This window comes from Chlamydotis macqueenii, chromosome 8 (genome assembly GCF_036417535.1).
Source record: "Chlamydotis macqueenii isolate bChlMac1 chromosome 8, bChlMac1.mat, whole genome shotgun sequence".
NCBI lineage: Eukaryota > Metazoa > Chordata > Aves > Otidiformes > Otididae > Chlamydotis > Chlamydotis macqueenii.
This window is the reverse complement of record NC_141563.1, coordinates 36,582,871-36,597,084: the sequence shown is the minus strand read 5'-3', so window position 1 is coordinate 36,597,084 and position 14,214 is coordinate 36,582,871. Positions and strand designations below refer to the sequence as shown.

General features: G+C 50.1%; 1 protein-coding gene across 1 annotated transcript in view; it reads right to left on the bottom strand.

Moving 5' to 3' along the window:
- Window positions 1-158: 158 nt before the first annotated feature.
- SGIP1 (SH3GL interacting endocytic adaptor 1) overlaps window positions 159-14,214 on the bottom strand; it is a 49,749-nt gene continuing 35,693 nt past the window's right edge. The window contains exons 17-24 of the mRNA XM_086753460.1: window positions 13,357-13,416; window positions 8,584-8,695; window positions 8,229-8,384; window positions 7,616-7,748; window positions 7,125-7,327; window positions 6,644-6,708; window positions 5,932-6,096; window positions 159-5,543 (exon numbers count right to left, since the gene is read on the bottom strand). Coding sequence (XP_086609586.1) covers window positions 5,521-5,543; window positions 5,932-6,096; window positions 6,644-6,708; window positions 7,125-7,327; window positions 7,616-7,748; window positions 8,229-8,384; window positions 8,584-8,695; window positions 13,357-13,416 — 917 coding nt within the window. The 3' untranslated portion in view covers window positions 159-5,520. The remainder of the gene's footprint in view (window positions 5,544-5,931; window positions 6,097-6,643; window positions 6,709-7,124; window positions 7,328-7,615; window positions 7,749-8,228; window positions 8,385-8,583; window positions 8,696-13,356; window positions 13,417-14,214) is intronic.

Sequence of the window (14,214 nt, the reverse complement as noted above, 5' to 3'; positions counted from 1 at the left end):
CCCAGGCCCCCACATGTCCCTAAATCCCCAATATGTCCCCATGGTCTCCTCAATACCCTCACAATTCCCTCCCAGCCATGCATGCCAACCCCAAAGCAGCCCGGATACCTCTGGATATTCCCACCCCTGCAAGCAAAGCTAACTCAGACAAAAAAAAAAAGTGTTTTATGCTTTTTGTTTATTTTCAAGGGAAAAAAAATCACATTTAAATTGCAACTCAATTGGGTGTTTAATGTGGTTCTTATGTATAGAATTAATAAACTTTTGTTTGGACGTGGGGATTTATTTGTTGCAACATTATGCATGGTAAATAATTGCATATTCAAGATTTTGTGAAACGGGTGACGGGGAGAATGGAGGAAAGACATTTATAAAAAACATTATTTACAAAAAAAAAAATGATATCCACATAGTCATAGTCTAATCTATAAGGCAAGTAACATTTAAAATATGTTGTTTCATGATTATCTTCAACAAGTCAATACAACACATTCATATTACCAGTGGTCAAATACAAAGCTTCGCTGCGATAGTCCGTGTGCAACAAACCTGTACGTCTTTTACAGTTTTTTTTTTTTTTCTCTGAGAACAGTAGGTAAGCAGCAAAGTTTTCATCACAGACTAAGCAGTACCTAGGCCATCATCGACTAAAGGTATAATATATCTCATTGCACGTTTAGGCAAAAAAGGCCAGCCATTCATTAACTTATTTAACTTAAATCTTAAAAATAGACCTGTGTATCTTCATCCACAAATATTTATAAACATTTTATACACGAGGGAGTTCATAAAATGGCACAGGGCGTTTACCCTGGGAAATCCAATTAATTTGGGGCTTTCCTCTGGGTTCAGAGGTGTCACGGCAAGGTTCTCCTGTGCCCACCAGCCCCCGGCCGCGGGACTGGAGCTTCAGACCTCAACCCGCCTCAAGTCCTCGCTCAGACCACGACTAATGTCTCCATACGTTTTATGCCATCAAAGCAACCGGGTGAGTTCATCAACCTTAGCGCGAGGAATAAGAACGGAGGAATAAGGTATTCTGAACGCCTCGCTAAAACCTGGCGTGGTGTATCCCATACTGCTTGGCCTGTAGTGAAGTCCTGCTTGTGTGCAAACCTTTGAAGAGCATCGCCGCACTAACGTGTCTGATTTTCAAAAACAATTGTCAGCAGCATTATCTGCCATCCCTCCTAAAGTGGTAGGGGAGGTCATGCAGGAGGCAGATCTTTTTCTAGCCTTGAAATGAAACAAGAACTAAAATATCAATGATCATAAAAAGAATTACTTTCCTTGGGAAATTGTAAGAAAAAGAAGAAAAGAATTCTGGCTATGGAATTAAATCTTTGAGATAGTAATTTCTTGCTGGGAAAGCACAACAAGATGATGTTGTATATTTTGGTCATGTCAAGCTTCAAAATTAAGTTTTTTAGACAAGATATTTTCACATAAAAACAATAAAAGGGTAGGGAAACAAATCACTCCAGGGTGTTAAAGTGGCTTTCTCAAGTAGATGCTGGGTGTCTGGGTAACAGACCCGTGGGCCATATTTCAAAAAAAAAAAAAAAAAAAGGTGAAACAGAGCAGGATTCCTCTATGACGCAGAACTCCGGGCACAGGAACTGCACCGCTACTGAAGGAGACAGGGAGCCGAGGGAGAGGTCTGATGAGGGCCAAATGCTTTTAGTAAAAGATGTTTGACTCTCTCATGGCTCATTTGAAAATATGACACCATTTCATTGCAGCCCAGCCAAAATGCTTCTCCTGCAAGAAAGTGAAGTGGTGACTATTTACGTGCTACAGGAATCTCTGCAGCTGCTGTTCAACAGAGTGGCATCGCTGTCTGGTTGGAATCATCCAGAATTGGGTAAACAAATACCAGTATGACTTGTGGTGGTGTGGGCAGCATGGCAAGGTCTCGGCAGAGACCTCAGTGGGAAAATAATCACCCATGCAAGAGCTGACCAATTTTGCACTGAAAAATGACCCTGGGTCTCTGTGGTTAAAAGGAGAAGGCAGATGGGTCTCACTTCAGGTGTGCATGGCTTCAAAACTTCTTTTTTTTTTTTCCATCTAAGGTTTAAAAAACCTCTAATAGATAAATCCTGAAAGGGCATACTGAAGACAAAATAATTAATTTAAATGAAATACCGAGTAGCAACACTAATATCTTTAAGTCCAGCCTGCATCAGAAAAAGTCTTCATATCTGTGTGACTTCCTCGGTACAAGATCGCACTCGTGTGAAAAGCTTTTGTGAGCGAAGCCCACACACAGTAGTACTGAGAACTCACACCAGCTGGGCAGGAGTAAGAGTTTAATGGACAGTGGCCTTACAGCAAAAATAAGAAGCAGCTTTATAACAGGGGAGTGATATTTAAGAACAAATGCAAACACCAAATGAAATGCTTGTTATCTGGTAGTATTTCGTACTGCTGCGCAATTTCATCATTATTAAGAAATATTGTTAAAGTAGAAATTGGTCTGAAATGTCTCCTGTGAGGAGCATGGTAAGCTGGCTGAGAATCGTAAATATTTGCAACAAACAGAAGAAGAAAAGTTGCAAAAAAAAAAAAAGAGACCTCCTGCTCCTAAGAGCGAAAGACCCAAGTCCGCAGGTGTCTGTTGGGAAAACCCTCCTGCTCCATCTGCAGGCACCTTGACCCTGCAGGCATGGGCTGCTGGCGTCTACTGGGGATCCCTGGGGAAAATCCCTCAGGAGAGAGCTGGCTGAGGACACAGTCTAAAGGAAAAGACCAAGCTAACAGCTTTCTGTGCATGCATCACACCTAGTTATTATTTGAAGGCCTCCTTTAGTTATTTTCTTTTTTTCACTCGGACATTTAGATGCTGCTGGGTTAAGGGGTGCCAGTGCTGGGGGGCCGAGCCGTTTCAGCCTCAGCCTGACTGGGCAGAAGACCTCCTGGACCACACGCTTGGAAACAGAGCGCCGATGCTTAGCTCTAGAAACGCAGGTGACTTGCAACCGAATCGCTGCTGCCTTTTCAGCTCCCTGCTGACGTAGCTGCTGTCTGCTGGCGGGCAGGGAGCACCAAACACATGCATTCCCTGGAGATATGCAGTTTTTCCTGCCTAAAAGTGGAGATGAAGCCTGCAGAGCTTGAAGGCAACAGGACAGCGCATCCCCCGTGCCCTCTCTGGAGGGCTCTGGCCACTACTACGGAAGCTGGAATTGAGGATAAACATCCCTATATGTGCCCCTATGTGCTCTAAATTTAAGTCTGATACATGCCAAGCTGCTGCCCATCATCTTTTTTTTTCTGCTGACACCTTCTCAAAGCAGAGAGAGTACAGGACTTTCTCGTTTCTCTACCCAGGCCACAGGGGCTGCCCCCCAGCACCACCCTGCACCCAGAGACTATGACCTCCGTTTTGTGGGAGAGCACAAACGGGACAAGCGTGGGAGCTTTGGGTTATGGGGTTTTTTTTTTGTTTGTTTAAAAAGCATTTAAAAACCCAATGCTAATGTAAACACCTTGTCTTTCAAATGAAAGATAAAGTAAAATATCTATGTTCTGGTAATATTTACATTATAAAATCCTTATTTTCAGGACTATAACATAGATCTCTTTTGGAAGCATGAGTTTATAACAATTCTACACAGCATGAACCAATTATGCAAAAACTGATTCTTAGATTTTGCCCGATATTCCTGTGTCAGAAAGGGGTAGGTTACACAGTTTATACATATTTCCATTTCAGGGGAAAAACCTGTTAACGGAGTTGAACACTCCATCCAGGAGCACTGGCAAGTGTACTTGCAAAAACCGCAAAGATGTATGAAGTTGCATAACTGAATTGTGCTTTATCTTCTGTGTTGATACCTTTTGTGAGCATGCACAGAACACAACCACCCTGTCATACATATTTCAGTCTGGGAATCATCTCAGGACTGAAATATCTCCAGATTTCCTTCTTTTCTTTTAAGATGGGCATGGATTTCTCTTTTCTTACGTCACTCCAAACAGGTCTGTGAGCAAGTACTTCCCAACATACACAAAGTTTTCCAACGTGAATGCACAGGCCTAATCCTGGCAACATTTTTGACTGTAAAATTAGCAGTACTTGTCATCTTACACATTTCTAAGGTCCCCAGCACCCCGCTCAGGGGATGCTCCTGTGCTTCTCTGTGCATCTGAAGAGGAGCTGCATTTAATTTTGAAAAGATTCCTTCTTTTTTTCCCCCGTATCACCAAATTCTCCCATTAAACCAAGCTCTCCACCCTGACAGCTGCCACGCCGTTAATGCTATCAGTATATGTTGCCAGCAGTAGGTTGAGACTAACATCAAGCAGAAATCAAACGCTGCACGCTGCGCAGGCGATGCAGAGAGAAGCCCGGCTCCAAGCCCGCGTCGGCTCGCGGAATACACAGAGGGACAATTTTTCCGTGCTGTTCCTCCTTCCCCGGCACTGGCATCGGCTGGGGCTGCATTTGTTTTCCAGTGTTCGTACATCTCTGCTTTCCTGCCTAAGTGGTAAAATGGAAAGGCGTGGAGGGGCTGCATGTCTTTAAAGCATTTTCTAAACCTGTGGGGCTTTCAAAGATGGGTGATGAAAAACGGAAGCAGCAAGCAAAGGAACGAGGAAATGCAACTGAAAATCTGGAGACTGCTCAGAAAAGGCATCCTTAAAAACAGCGATAACTCTTCTGGGCAGTGCTGTAAGCTCAGGTTCGCTGCCCAGCCTCTTTGCCTGCCTGTTTCTCTGCAGAACCTCAGGGCGTGGGGCAAAGAGAAGCGCTCGCCGCCCGTGAACGCGCTGCTGGCACTCCTGACCGTTCACCTGCAGCTGTAAGAGAGCAAGGGCGTGTTCCCAGAGGTTTCTTGCCATGGAAATTTGACGTAAATGCTCTTTATAGAAGTGGCATTTTTTTTCTGCTTCTTGCTGGGAGACTGTCTGAGGAACCTCCACAGTTACAGAAATATTTCTCTGGAGTTAAACCAGCTAAACCTGAAGATAGAGCTTTTTATTCGTTACCGTGAGACATACTAAGGAGTGAAGGAAAAGTAAATCAGCATGTCTGTTCTACGTAACTCTGTCTTTATGAGGCACCCCCTTCGAAACAGCTATCAGTATTGTATTTAAATTGTATATATTGACAAAATGTAATCTACCTCTGTAAGCATTGTGCCATTCAACAGTACTACTATTAAATTTATATACCACAGTTTAAATTACATCCATTTCATGAATGGTAAAATGCTAAAACTCAAGTGTCTAACTGCCAAAATACAGCCTTACTGGAATGAGTACAATTTACAAATACAATAATTACATTTTAAAACCATTAACAATGTTACATCTAGAAGTAAATACTGTAGGACTGGTCAAGATGGTGTTTTCCAAGGAAAAAAATGCTGAAAGTTGTCGACACTTCCAACAGAAATGTCCCGAGTGCAGGATTTAGTTCGTTTTCCTTAAACTGTAATTAAAACCCGTTCCACGCACAGCAGTCCTTGGGTATTTTCCACATTATTTTCCACAGACTTGCATAAGCTTCCATCAGTTATCGGCCAAGTATTTACCTAGAAACGGGATCAGAAATCAGCTGTGGGGAGGGAGCAGCCCCGGTTCCCGGGGGATGGCCGCCCACCTCCACCGGCCCCCACACCCACGGCCATGCGTGGAAAAATACTTGTCCTTCTCTGCAGTGATGGGGCAAAAAGAAAAATACTTGTATTTCCCTGTAGCAATGGGGCAAAGGCTTCATGGAGATCCCCAGACCTTGCCTTTCATGCAGGACCCATGAGCAGAAGAGAACATATGAAATTCAAGGCTCTTACAAGCTGTGGCAGGACCTCTGGGCTTGAACGGTCACCAAATATACAAATATACCCCCGGCATGGCAGCACAGCCGGAGGGGACCGTCAGGGACACGGCCATCCCAAGAGGAGCCACCGGCGAGGTACCTACCTGCCGCAAACCTCTTCTTGATGAGGGAGAAGCGGTAGCCGGCGCCGACGAGCTCGATGTCGCAGCTGGAGAGCGTGCTCCCCTCGCTGGTGAACTGCACGGCCAGGGGGGCCGGGGTGCTGGGCCCCTCCGCGAGCTGGAACCGGGCCAGCAGAGACCCCACACCTGCAATTTAAAAGTCCCGCACGAGACCCTTTACAAGCCCGGAGAGGCACACCGCGCATCGCAGGGCCAGATTTGCCAGCAAAGGCAGCGAGACGCCCACAGCGCTGCAAGTGAAGCCCACTCCCGCGATTGTACCCCAGCCAGCAGCACCCCCCGGGACAGGGGGCAGAGGCAAACCCCCTCATCCTCCCAGCAGATTTTTACTTTTCAGACAGCGATACGAAGCGGCTGAGCTGCATGGGTGACCCATGGGAGGCTGTGGTCCCCCTGAAGTCCCTCAGCCTTCAAATGCGGAGAGGGTCAACGGAGCATTGTCAACCAACCGCATCCAAACCCGGTGTGTTAATACCCTTCGAAAGCGGTTGGCAAAGCGGTGCCAGCGGCACGTATCCCCACTTTGCAAAGCTCTTTGCTCTTAGCTTTAAACAGCATCCTCCCTTGGCAAGCGCCAGCAGGAATCCATGTGTCCGGATTTGTGTGCAGACACGATAAATCAGCATCTGATTTAAGTATTCAGAGTCAATAACATGCACATTTGCAGGATTACCTCCATTTTCTGACTTCTGAGAGATATCAGGGATCTTCCACAATATCCTTTGCTGTTCGGCATTCCTAAAAACACAGGAAGAAGAGCATTTCTGTAGGAAAGCAGAAGTTTTGAAGGAGACATCTGAATTTCGCTAACAGCCGTGTGGGCTGGGGGAGCGGCTCCAGTGCTGCCCTCCAGAGCTGCGATTCTGGGAGCTTGGCTTTGGGTTTGACCTGAGCAGGAAAACACCGCGCTTACATTGTGCTGTCGCAGTAAGCGACATAGGAATGGCAAGGCCCAAAAAAAAAAAAAAAAAAAAAAAAAAAAAAAAAAAATCAGAGTGGAGTTGCACACTTCGTCCTGCAAGACCAGGTTTGGGTTCCCAGCGTGCCGCCACCTCCCACCCGCAGACACCTCCCCGGGGCGATCCCGCTCGTCTTTTAGGCAGGGACACAGTGGACGTAGCAAACGAGCTCTTTGCTGGGTGAGCGATTCCTACCAGACAGCCGGAGGAAGCACAGCTTGAAGTTTGGTTACTCCTCCGTCGACGGGGACGAGGAACTGGACGTTGTTTAGAGCTACCGGTGTGGTCATTGCCTCTGTATTGTATTTGTAGTCAATGCGGAGGTCAGTGCTTGCAGGGTCACACCGCCAGCTCACTGCAAGGTTTAATGGAGTAGACTGAATACCCTGGGCAGACACCTTCCAAAATGACAGAAAAAACATTTAGTTTCCGTAGGGGTGGAGGGAGAAATCCCATTTTACAGACACGGTAATCGCATTCGGTTTCAGAGGAGGCAAGACCTCGTATTCTCATAGCAAGTTTGTACCGGGCTCAAAGTTTGTACCAGGCAATCTAGTGACCTACAGAAGGGACTAGGGGGTAGCATGCCCTCAGCTCACGTTATCTGCGCTAGGGAAGTGCCATCTTTACGTCTACCGGCTAAGCGCACATTTTTGGCACAGTTTATCCTACAAAAGAACCCCTACCTGGTATTTGAGCATGTCCACGTTGTAATAGGTGGCTTGCGGTTTCTGTTCCGATACCTTCTTTAGGTGAGTCATCAGATTTGGCATGTTGACCCAGAACTCCTTGGTGCTGGTGTCACTCTGCGTGTTGTCGCTGCACGGAGGGAGAATTAACCCTTCGCGTAAGCCGCCTCGGCGGAAGACAGCTTTTCTACACAGCATGCAGGGCAGCAGTGCTGGCCGCCAGCTGGGACCACGTTTAATCCCATGTTTAGAGAAACATCGCCTCCCTCCTGCGCATCTCTGCCTTGTCCTCAGACATCTCCGGGGAGGCGCAGCAGATGCAACCTGTAGGCCACCTCAAGTTGCAAACAGGAGGTCTAACGAGCAAAGCGAGGCACGAAACGAGCAAACCCCCTCGAAGCGCCTGCTCCTCTCCGCCAACGCTCTTCTGCCTGGCAAAGGGGCTGCTCTCAGAAGGGAGCGCTCCAGCAAATACTTAAGGGCTTGAGAGTTTCCTTCCCAAAACCAGGGCAGGCTTTCAAGGAAGGTCCTTTGGGCCACGTGGTTTTGCAAAGCACCTATTTTTCTGGAAACCTGCCTTCTTTGGGAGGCCGGTGAGGCGGGGGCTTACCAGCAGAGGAGCTGGGGGTTTGGCAGGACGTGCTCCAGCCTGTTGTAGTTCAGCACGCGGAAGGTGAGCACGGCCGGAGCAGGGTTGTTGGCAAAGTGTCGGGTGATGCCCGCTGGAAACGACAGCACCATCTCCCCCGTGATCTTCACGATACACCTGCAGCGCCGGACAGAAGAGACTGAGGAGGGAGGAAACGGGGGGCTCAAAACACAGCAGGAGGGGAGGGTTTGTGCCAGGGAGGGTGCAGTGAGAGCCCCCCACTTCCCACCCACTGCACTGGGGGAAAGAGTCTCTTGTCCCCAAGCCTGTCCCCACCCCAGGACCCCCCACCCACACCCCACCGATCGGCACCTACTTGTTTGGGTCGGCCCCTTTGAAGTACGCGTTGACGGTTTCCGTGAAGGCGGCGGCGACGGGTAGGGTGTCCTGTGCCCCCATGGTGAGGGGGCTAGGTCCCCTCGACGAGCCTGCGACAGAGCAAAAACCTCTGCTTCTTATGTGCGGAGAGAAAGGGCACCGCTCCCCGCCCGCGACGTGGCGAGGGGGTGCTCACCAAGAGCCCCAGCCTAGCTTTATGGGCAGATGTGAAGAAAAAGTCCCCCAGACTTTGGACGAGGCTTTAAAAACGTTTTAGAATTATCTATCCCTCCCCACAAAAGCAAGCAAAAAAAAAAAAAAATAACGGAGGAGCCCCGGCCACGAGCAGCATGTGGGGCAGCGGAAGCCCCCGGCGCGGCTCCGGAGGGGCTGCCCCACGGCAGGCTTTGCATGACAGGTTTTGCAGTAGGTTTTCGGGCCCCGGCGAGAAGGGCTGAGCAGGTTCGGTGTCCCTTGGCCGGAGAGCTCAGGCTGCCCACGGGAAAGCGGGATGTCGGCTGTCTCTCCACACGATGCTGGCTGAACTCCTGCCTGCGGGAACCCCAATCTGTGATCCCCGGCACGCTCCCCTCTCCTGCCCGGCAAACCCCTCGCAAACCCCCCTGCAAATCGTCAGCAATCTGGAACTGCGGAGGACAACGCGGGACTCTGGGTGCGGAGCAGTCTAGAGCCATCAATCCGCAGTTTATTTCTACTATTTTAAGGAAAGAGGAAAAGTTTGCTTCAGTCATGCTGTGTGTCTGTGGACAGGCTCTAAAGTAATTCAGCCCTGTGCGGTCACACGCGGGCTTCCCCTCGCTGGCCTCTGAAACACACTGGAGGATGGAAGCATCACTGCAAGCACACACTACAAGTCCTGGGCGTGTGGGAAACCCTGTGTGGGGGCGATGTCCCACTCCCACACCCGTCACCGAGAGGACAGCGAGAGGGGGCTGTTGGCACGGCGAAGATCTCGCCTCTCCCCCAGGGAAGCTGCCAGATCAGCCCGGCTTTCGTGCCTGGTCACCCGCCCGACGTACAAGGTGCTGATCCCGCGGGGACCTGAAAAGTCCTGGAGCGCTCACCACCCCTGCCCTGGCACCGCCAGCTCAGCTGCGTCTATTTTTCTGCAACGCACCATTTTTGGAACCTTTTTTTGTCTCTCACATCTGTACATTTGGTTAAGCACAAGGGTTATTTTGCCCCAAACAAACCAAAAAGGAAAGGCAAAGGTCGCCGGAGGGGCAGCTTATCCGGTCAGCCCAGGGTTTTGTTGCAAGCACGCAAGCCTGCGCCAACTTCCAGCCAAATCCACGTAAGATTAAACGCCGGCCTCGCAGGGCGAGGGCAAAGCAAAGCGACTGAGCAAAATGCAGCAGGTTTCCCGTGAGCTCCTGCTTTCTCCTTGGGCTGTCTTCAGAAATAATCCCCTCCCTTCTTTATCTGCTGCTTCCCACCGCCGCCTCGCGTTTTGCCTCGCCTCTAAGCAACCTGCGCTGGGTTTCGTGTGACGTACAGTAAGGTCCTGGCTCACTGCTGCGAATTTTCTGCGAGTAAATAATAGGGGTTGGGTGCAGGAAGTCGAGATTTGCAACATCTCCTGGGGAAAGCACTTCTGTCACTTAAATTACACTTTGGGTTTTGATATCTTTAATTACGAAAAAACGTGGCATTCACAGACGAAGACTCCTCACGCCTTACAAATGCATCCGTGCAGGCGGTGCATTAATGTACAAAACCGAAGTCGCTCTCTCCTAGAGAGGCGCAGATGAACCTCTCCGGTGCTGGGGTTTTCCCTTCAAATGTCTGATGTAGCCTAAAAGGCTGTAAAAAATTCATGTAGCCACGCGTCTCCCTCTCGCTCGTACGTCTTAAGAGGCTCGGGGGGATAAGTGATTTCAGCCGCAGCCCGGAATAACGATGCTCGGTAAGTGCAGCGCATCCGGCTGTCCCGGCGCATGAGACTGAGCGTCTCCCCCACACATGCAGACCCGTCGCCACACGCACGTTAATTATCCTAATGACCCCAGGGAGGCAGCCTGTGGCTCCCCGAGCCTTCGGCTTGTGAGGACATAGCCCGGAGCAGACGCTTTGTGCGAGTGCCAACCGCGTGTGAAGGCACCGGTGAAACGCCACACTGCAATACCTGGCCAAGGGGGCATGGGGCAGCACCGCGGACTGGTAGGATAACATGTTTTTTAAATAAATTCTTTCCATAAACACCACTGCTGGGTTATCAGAGAGCACAGCCTCGCTCCCTGCACCCAGAGCCATGACCCTGCAGTGCATCGAATCCAGCCGAACGCGGTGGGATATTCTCATCACGTCCACCCTGATTTTCAGTCTCTCGTTTCTTCCACCGCTTTTCTGTACATCTATGAGATTTTGTCATTCTCCAAAATCAGAAATCATACATGCAAGGATAAACCAGCTCATCTCACAGATCTCTTACCAGGCTCAGCTGGCCTTTGAAAATCTGGGTTCATCGGAACAGCAACAAAACATCCTCCAGGTTTCCTGACTTTGAATAAAAACCATGTGGATATAATTGGCATTCAGGGTTCTCAGTTCCCTCCACTCTTCTCTCGTTAACCAACCTGTTCTTCTCTTAATGGCTTCAGAGACTAAACAGCTTTCTAAATAAAAACTCTAATGTAAAAAGAAGGGTATACGCTCTCTATTTCAAGCCCTAAAATTCTTTCCCAGAAACCTGAGAGACGAGTCTAGTTAAAGCACATACTGTGGCACGCCTCCACCAAAAATCTGGCTTTTCTGTGACTGCTTCAGAAGTCATTTTTAGAAACTTGTCATTCTGGCAAAATGACCTGATAATACCAGAGGAAAAAAAAAAAGAAAAAAAAAAAAAAAAAGCACTTACGGAGCTTTGCATCCAGCCATTAGCAACGCACCAAGTTAATTTGCCTTCCTCTTCCCTACACGATGGTGGAGGAACAACTGCTGAATAGCGGTGATCCTGGTACGCAGCTTGGCTGGGATATCGAGGAGAACATCACCGAAGCTACACCACATCTTTTCACACACAAACTACCCCAATGTTCTGCAAATGCGTGGATCTTTGCAGAAAAAAAAACCCAAATCCAGAAATGAGATCACTTCTCTTCTGCCATTTCATGCCCTGAGTTACCGACGCCAGCTCGACAGATCTCCTTTCGCCTCCCTGGAGGTGAGCATTGAAGCTTACCGTTTGTTTTTTTTTTTTATGTTGGACTCAAAGATTTAGGGCTAGATCAGGAAATCCAGTGTGTGGAAGCGCGGTAGCTCCTTCCTGGGACGCAAGACGAGCCCAGAGGCAGTGCCACGCTCCTGCGCCGGCCGGCTGGCGCAGGACAAACCCACTCCCCGCTCTGGACCATTCACACTGCCAGAACAAAGGCCAAGAATTCAAATACATCGTTCGAAACCATTAATACGCAAAACCGCAAGAAAATCCCCAAACGCTAGACGTGCTCGCAGTGCTGGACCGAGTGAGGAAAGGCCGAGCAGGGGGTCGGTGGGGATGCGCAGCGCTGGGGTACGCATACCGAGGGATAACGCTCGAAGGCCGCTGCTTCGGCCCAGCGATCCGCCAGCACAGCCCTGGCCAGCCCTGTCCTTGCCCCTGCCACTCTCAGCTCTTTCCGAAGCTTCTGACAGGTTGGGAGGAAGCGGTTCCTCCCTTGCCCTCTCCCAGGACTAAGCCGGGAGCTGCTGTCGGAGCGGGGACCGTTGGAGTGGGCCTGGCAGCTGTGGCCGATTAAAAGGCAAGAAGGCAAGGAAGAAGAAACCAACCCTCCTGGTCACCACCACCTCCGTCCCTGCCTTCTGCTGCTGCTACGGCATCGTGCTCCCCAAACCAGGGTTTGCTCCATGAACACCAACACGCCGTGCTCAGCGGCAGCGCAATCCCGGGTCGCTCAGCTCCTTGTTGGAGAGGATGCGCTTCACGGCTCGCACGCTTCACAGAGAGCGAGAGCCATGGGAACCATGCTCCGGCACGCCCCGCGCCAGCAGCGTCCCCCCAGCTCGCCCCAGCCCAGCTCTGCCTGCAAGCACCACCGCAGCTTCCAAGCGCCGCGGAGCGGGGCTGGCCGCCCGCACGCCGCTGCCTCTGCCCTCTCCGAGATGGGATGCTGCTCAGAGAAGCTGCTGTCCACCCCAAAACAAGCTCTGCTCCCCCTGCATCCTCCCCAAGGCGCCTTCTCGTCAACAAGAGACCCCGAAACCCGCAACACCTCCGACCAGCCGCCCCGGCAACGCAAGCTGGTGGCATTTTGCTGGCGGTGTCAGCACGCTCCTGACCCCTCGCCGCGGAAAAATCTCATGGAAGTCGGGGAGAGGGCCCCAGCTTGGCAGAGACCCCCATCGCCCTTTGGTTTTTAATTAACCGCACGGTGCCACGGCCCGCTCAGGGTAACGAGCAGCTTGCGAGGGAGAGTAGAAAGAAGCCCTGGTTGACAGAGTCAAGTTCCTCGGCAGTGCAAGTGGTTTCGCTCTCTGGTTTTCACCGCAGTCTCGGTATGAGAATATTCTTTTGGGTTTTGGTTTGGTTGGTTGGGGTTTTTTTTTAAAAATAAATAAACAATGAAACAGATCATCGGGATAAATGGCACAAATCAAATCGGAATGATTCTGGTCGAGCTTGCGATGTCGTCTAAGTAGCCATAGCATTTCGCACGGAAAGCCGGACTGGAGCCTTTGAAGGAAACCCCGGGAGTCAGAGAGCAAGAGCAAGGGGAGCAAGTCGTTACCGGGTATGCTATGCACTACTTACCTTCGAAAGTCAAATAAAACTTTCCTCTGTCAAACCAAACGAGGGAAGGCTGTTCATTCTCTGTATGGCCAGGAGTTGAAGCGGGATGGGAAAGGTTAAGGAGAGGGAGAGAGAAGGACACAGTGTGAGTCACAGAGCAGGTCATTTATCTCGCTACGGGGAGGGGACGAGGCGCTGCAAGCCGTTCACGTGCAAGGAAAGGGAGGCTCTTAAACTCTGGCTTTGGCTTAGGAGACAGAAAGCAGAAAGCAAAGCTATGGAAGCCCAGATGGAAGAGTGGTTCTGCCCGCTTGGTAAGGTTTTGGGGGGTTCTCTCTTTTTTTTTTTTTTTTTTTTTTCCCCTAGAGTAGAAGGGGCTTCTGGGCTCACGCACTCCGTTAGCGTGTTGTAACTGCGCTGGTTTTGGCTAACGCCTTGTCCTCTTCACCTCCCGCAATGGCTCTGCCCTGCTACGGCAGCAGCAGCGAGCGTTTCGCCGGCGGGATGCTGCAAGCGCACGCCACGCCAGCGTGCAAAACAAGCGACAGTGGAAGGCAGGTATCTTCTGTTGCATTTCAGGCCGTAAAACTTGCAGATGAACAGACACACGCACACAGAGCAGGAGATACCTAGCTGGAATTTTTCCTTTTCCCTTACAGCCACCAGCTCCCTGCGCTCACACCGGCCTCAAAAGCCACGTCAGACACCAGGTACTGTCCAAATAACTAGGGGTGGGGGAAAAAAAAGGGCTTTTTGAGCTGTTAAATTAACCCTATTGAATGCACGAGGTGATAGCCTGTCACCTCACCGTCCTTTTTGTCACCGAGAAACTGTCACGCAAGGTGCTGCGAGGTGGGTGCCGGGGCCGGGGCACTCGGG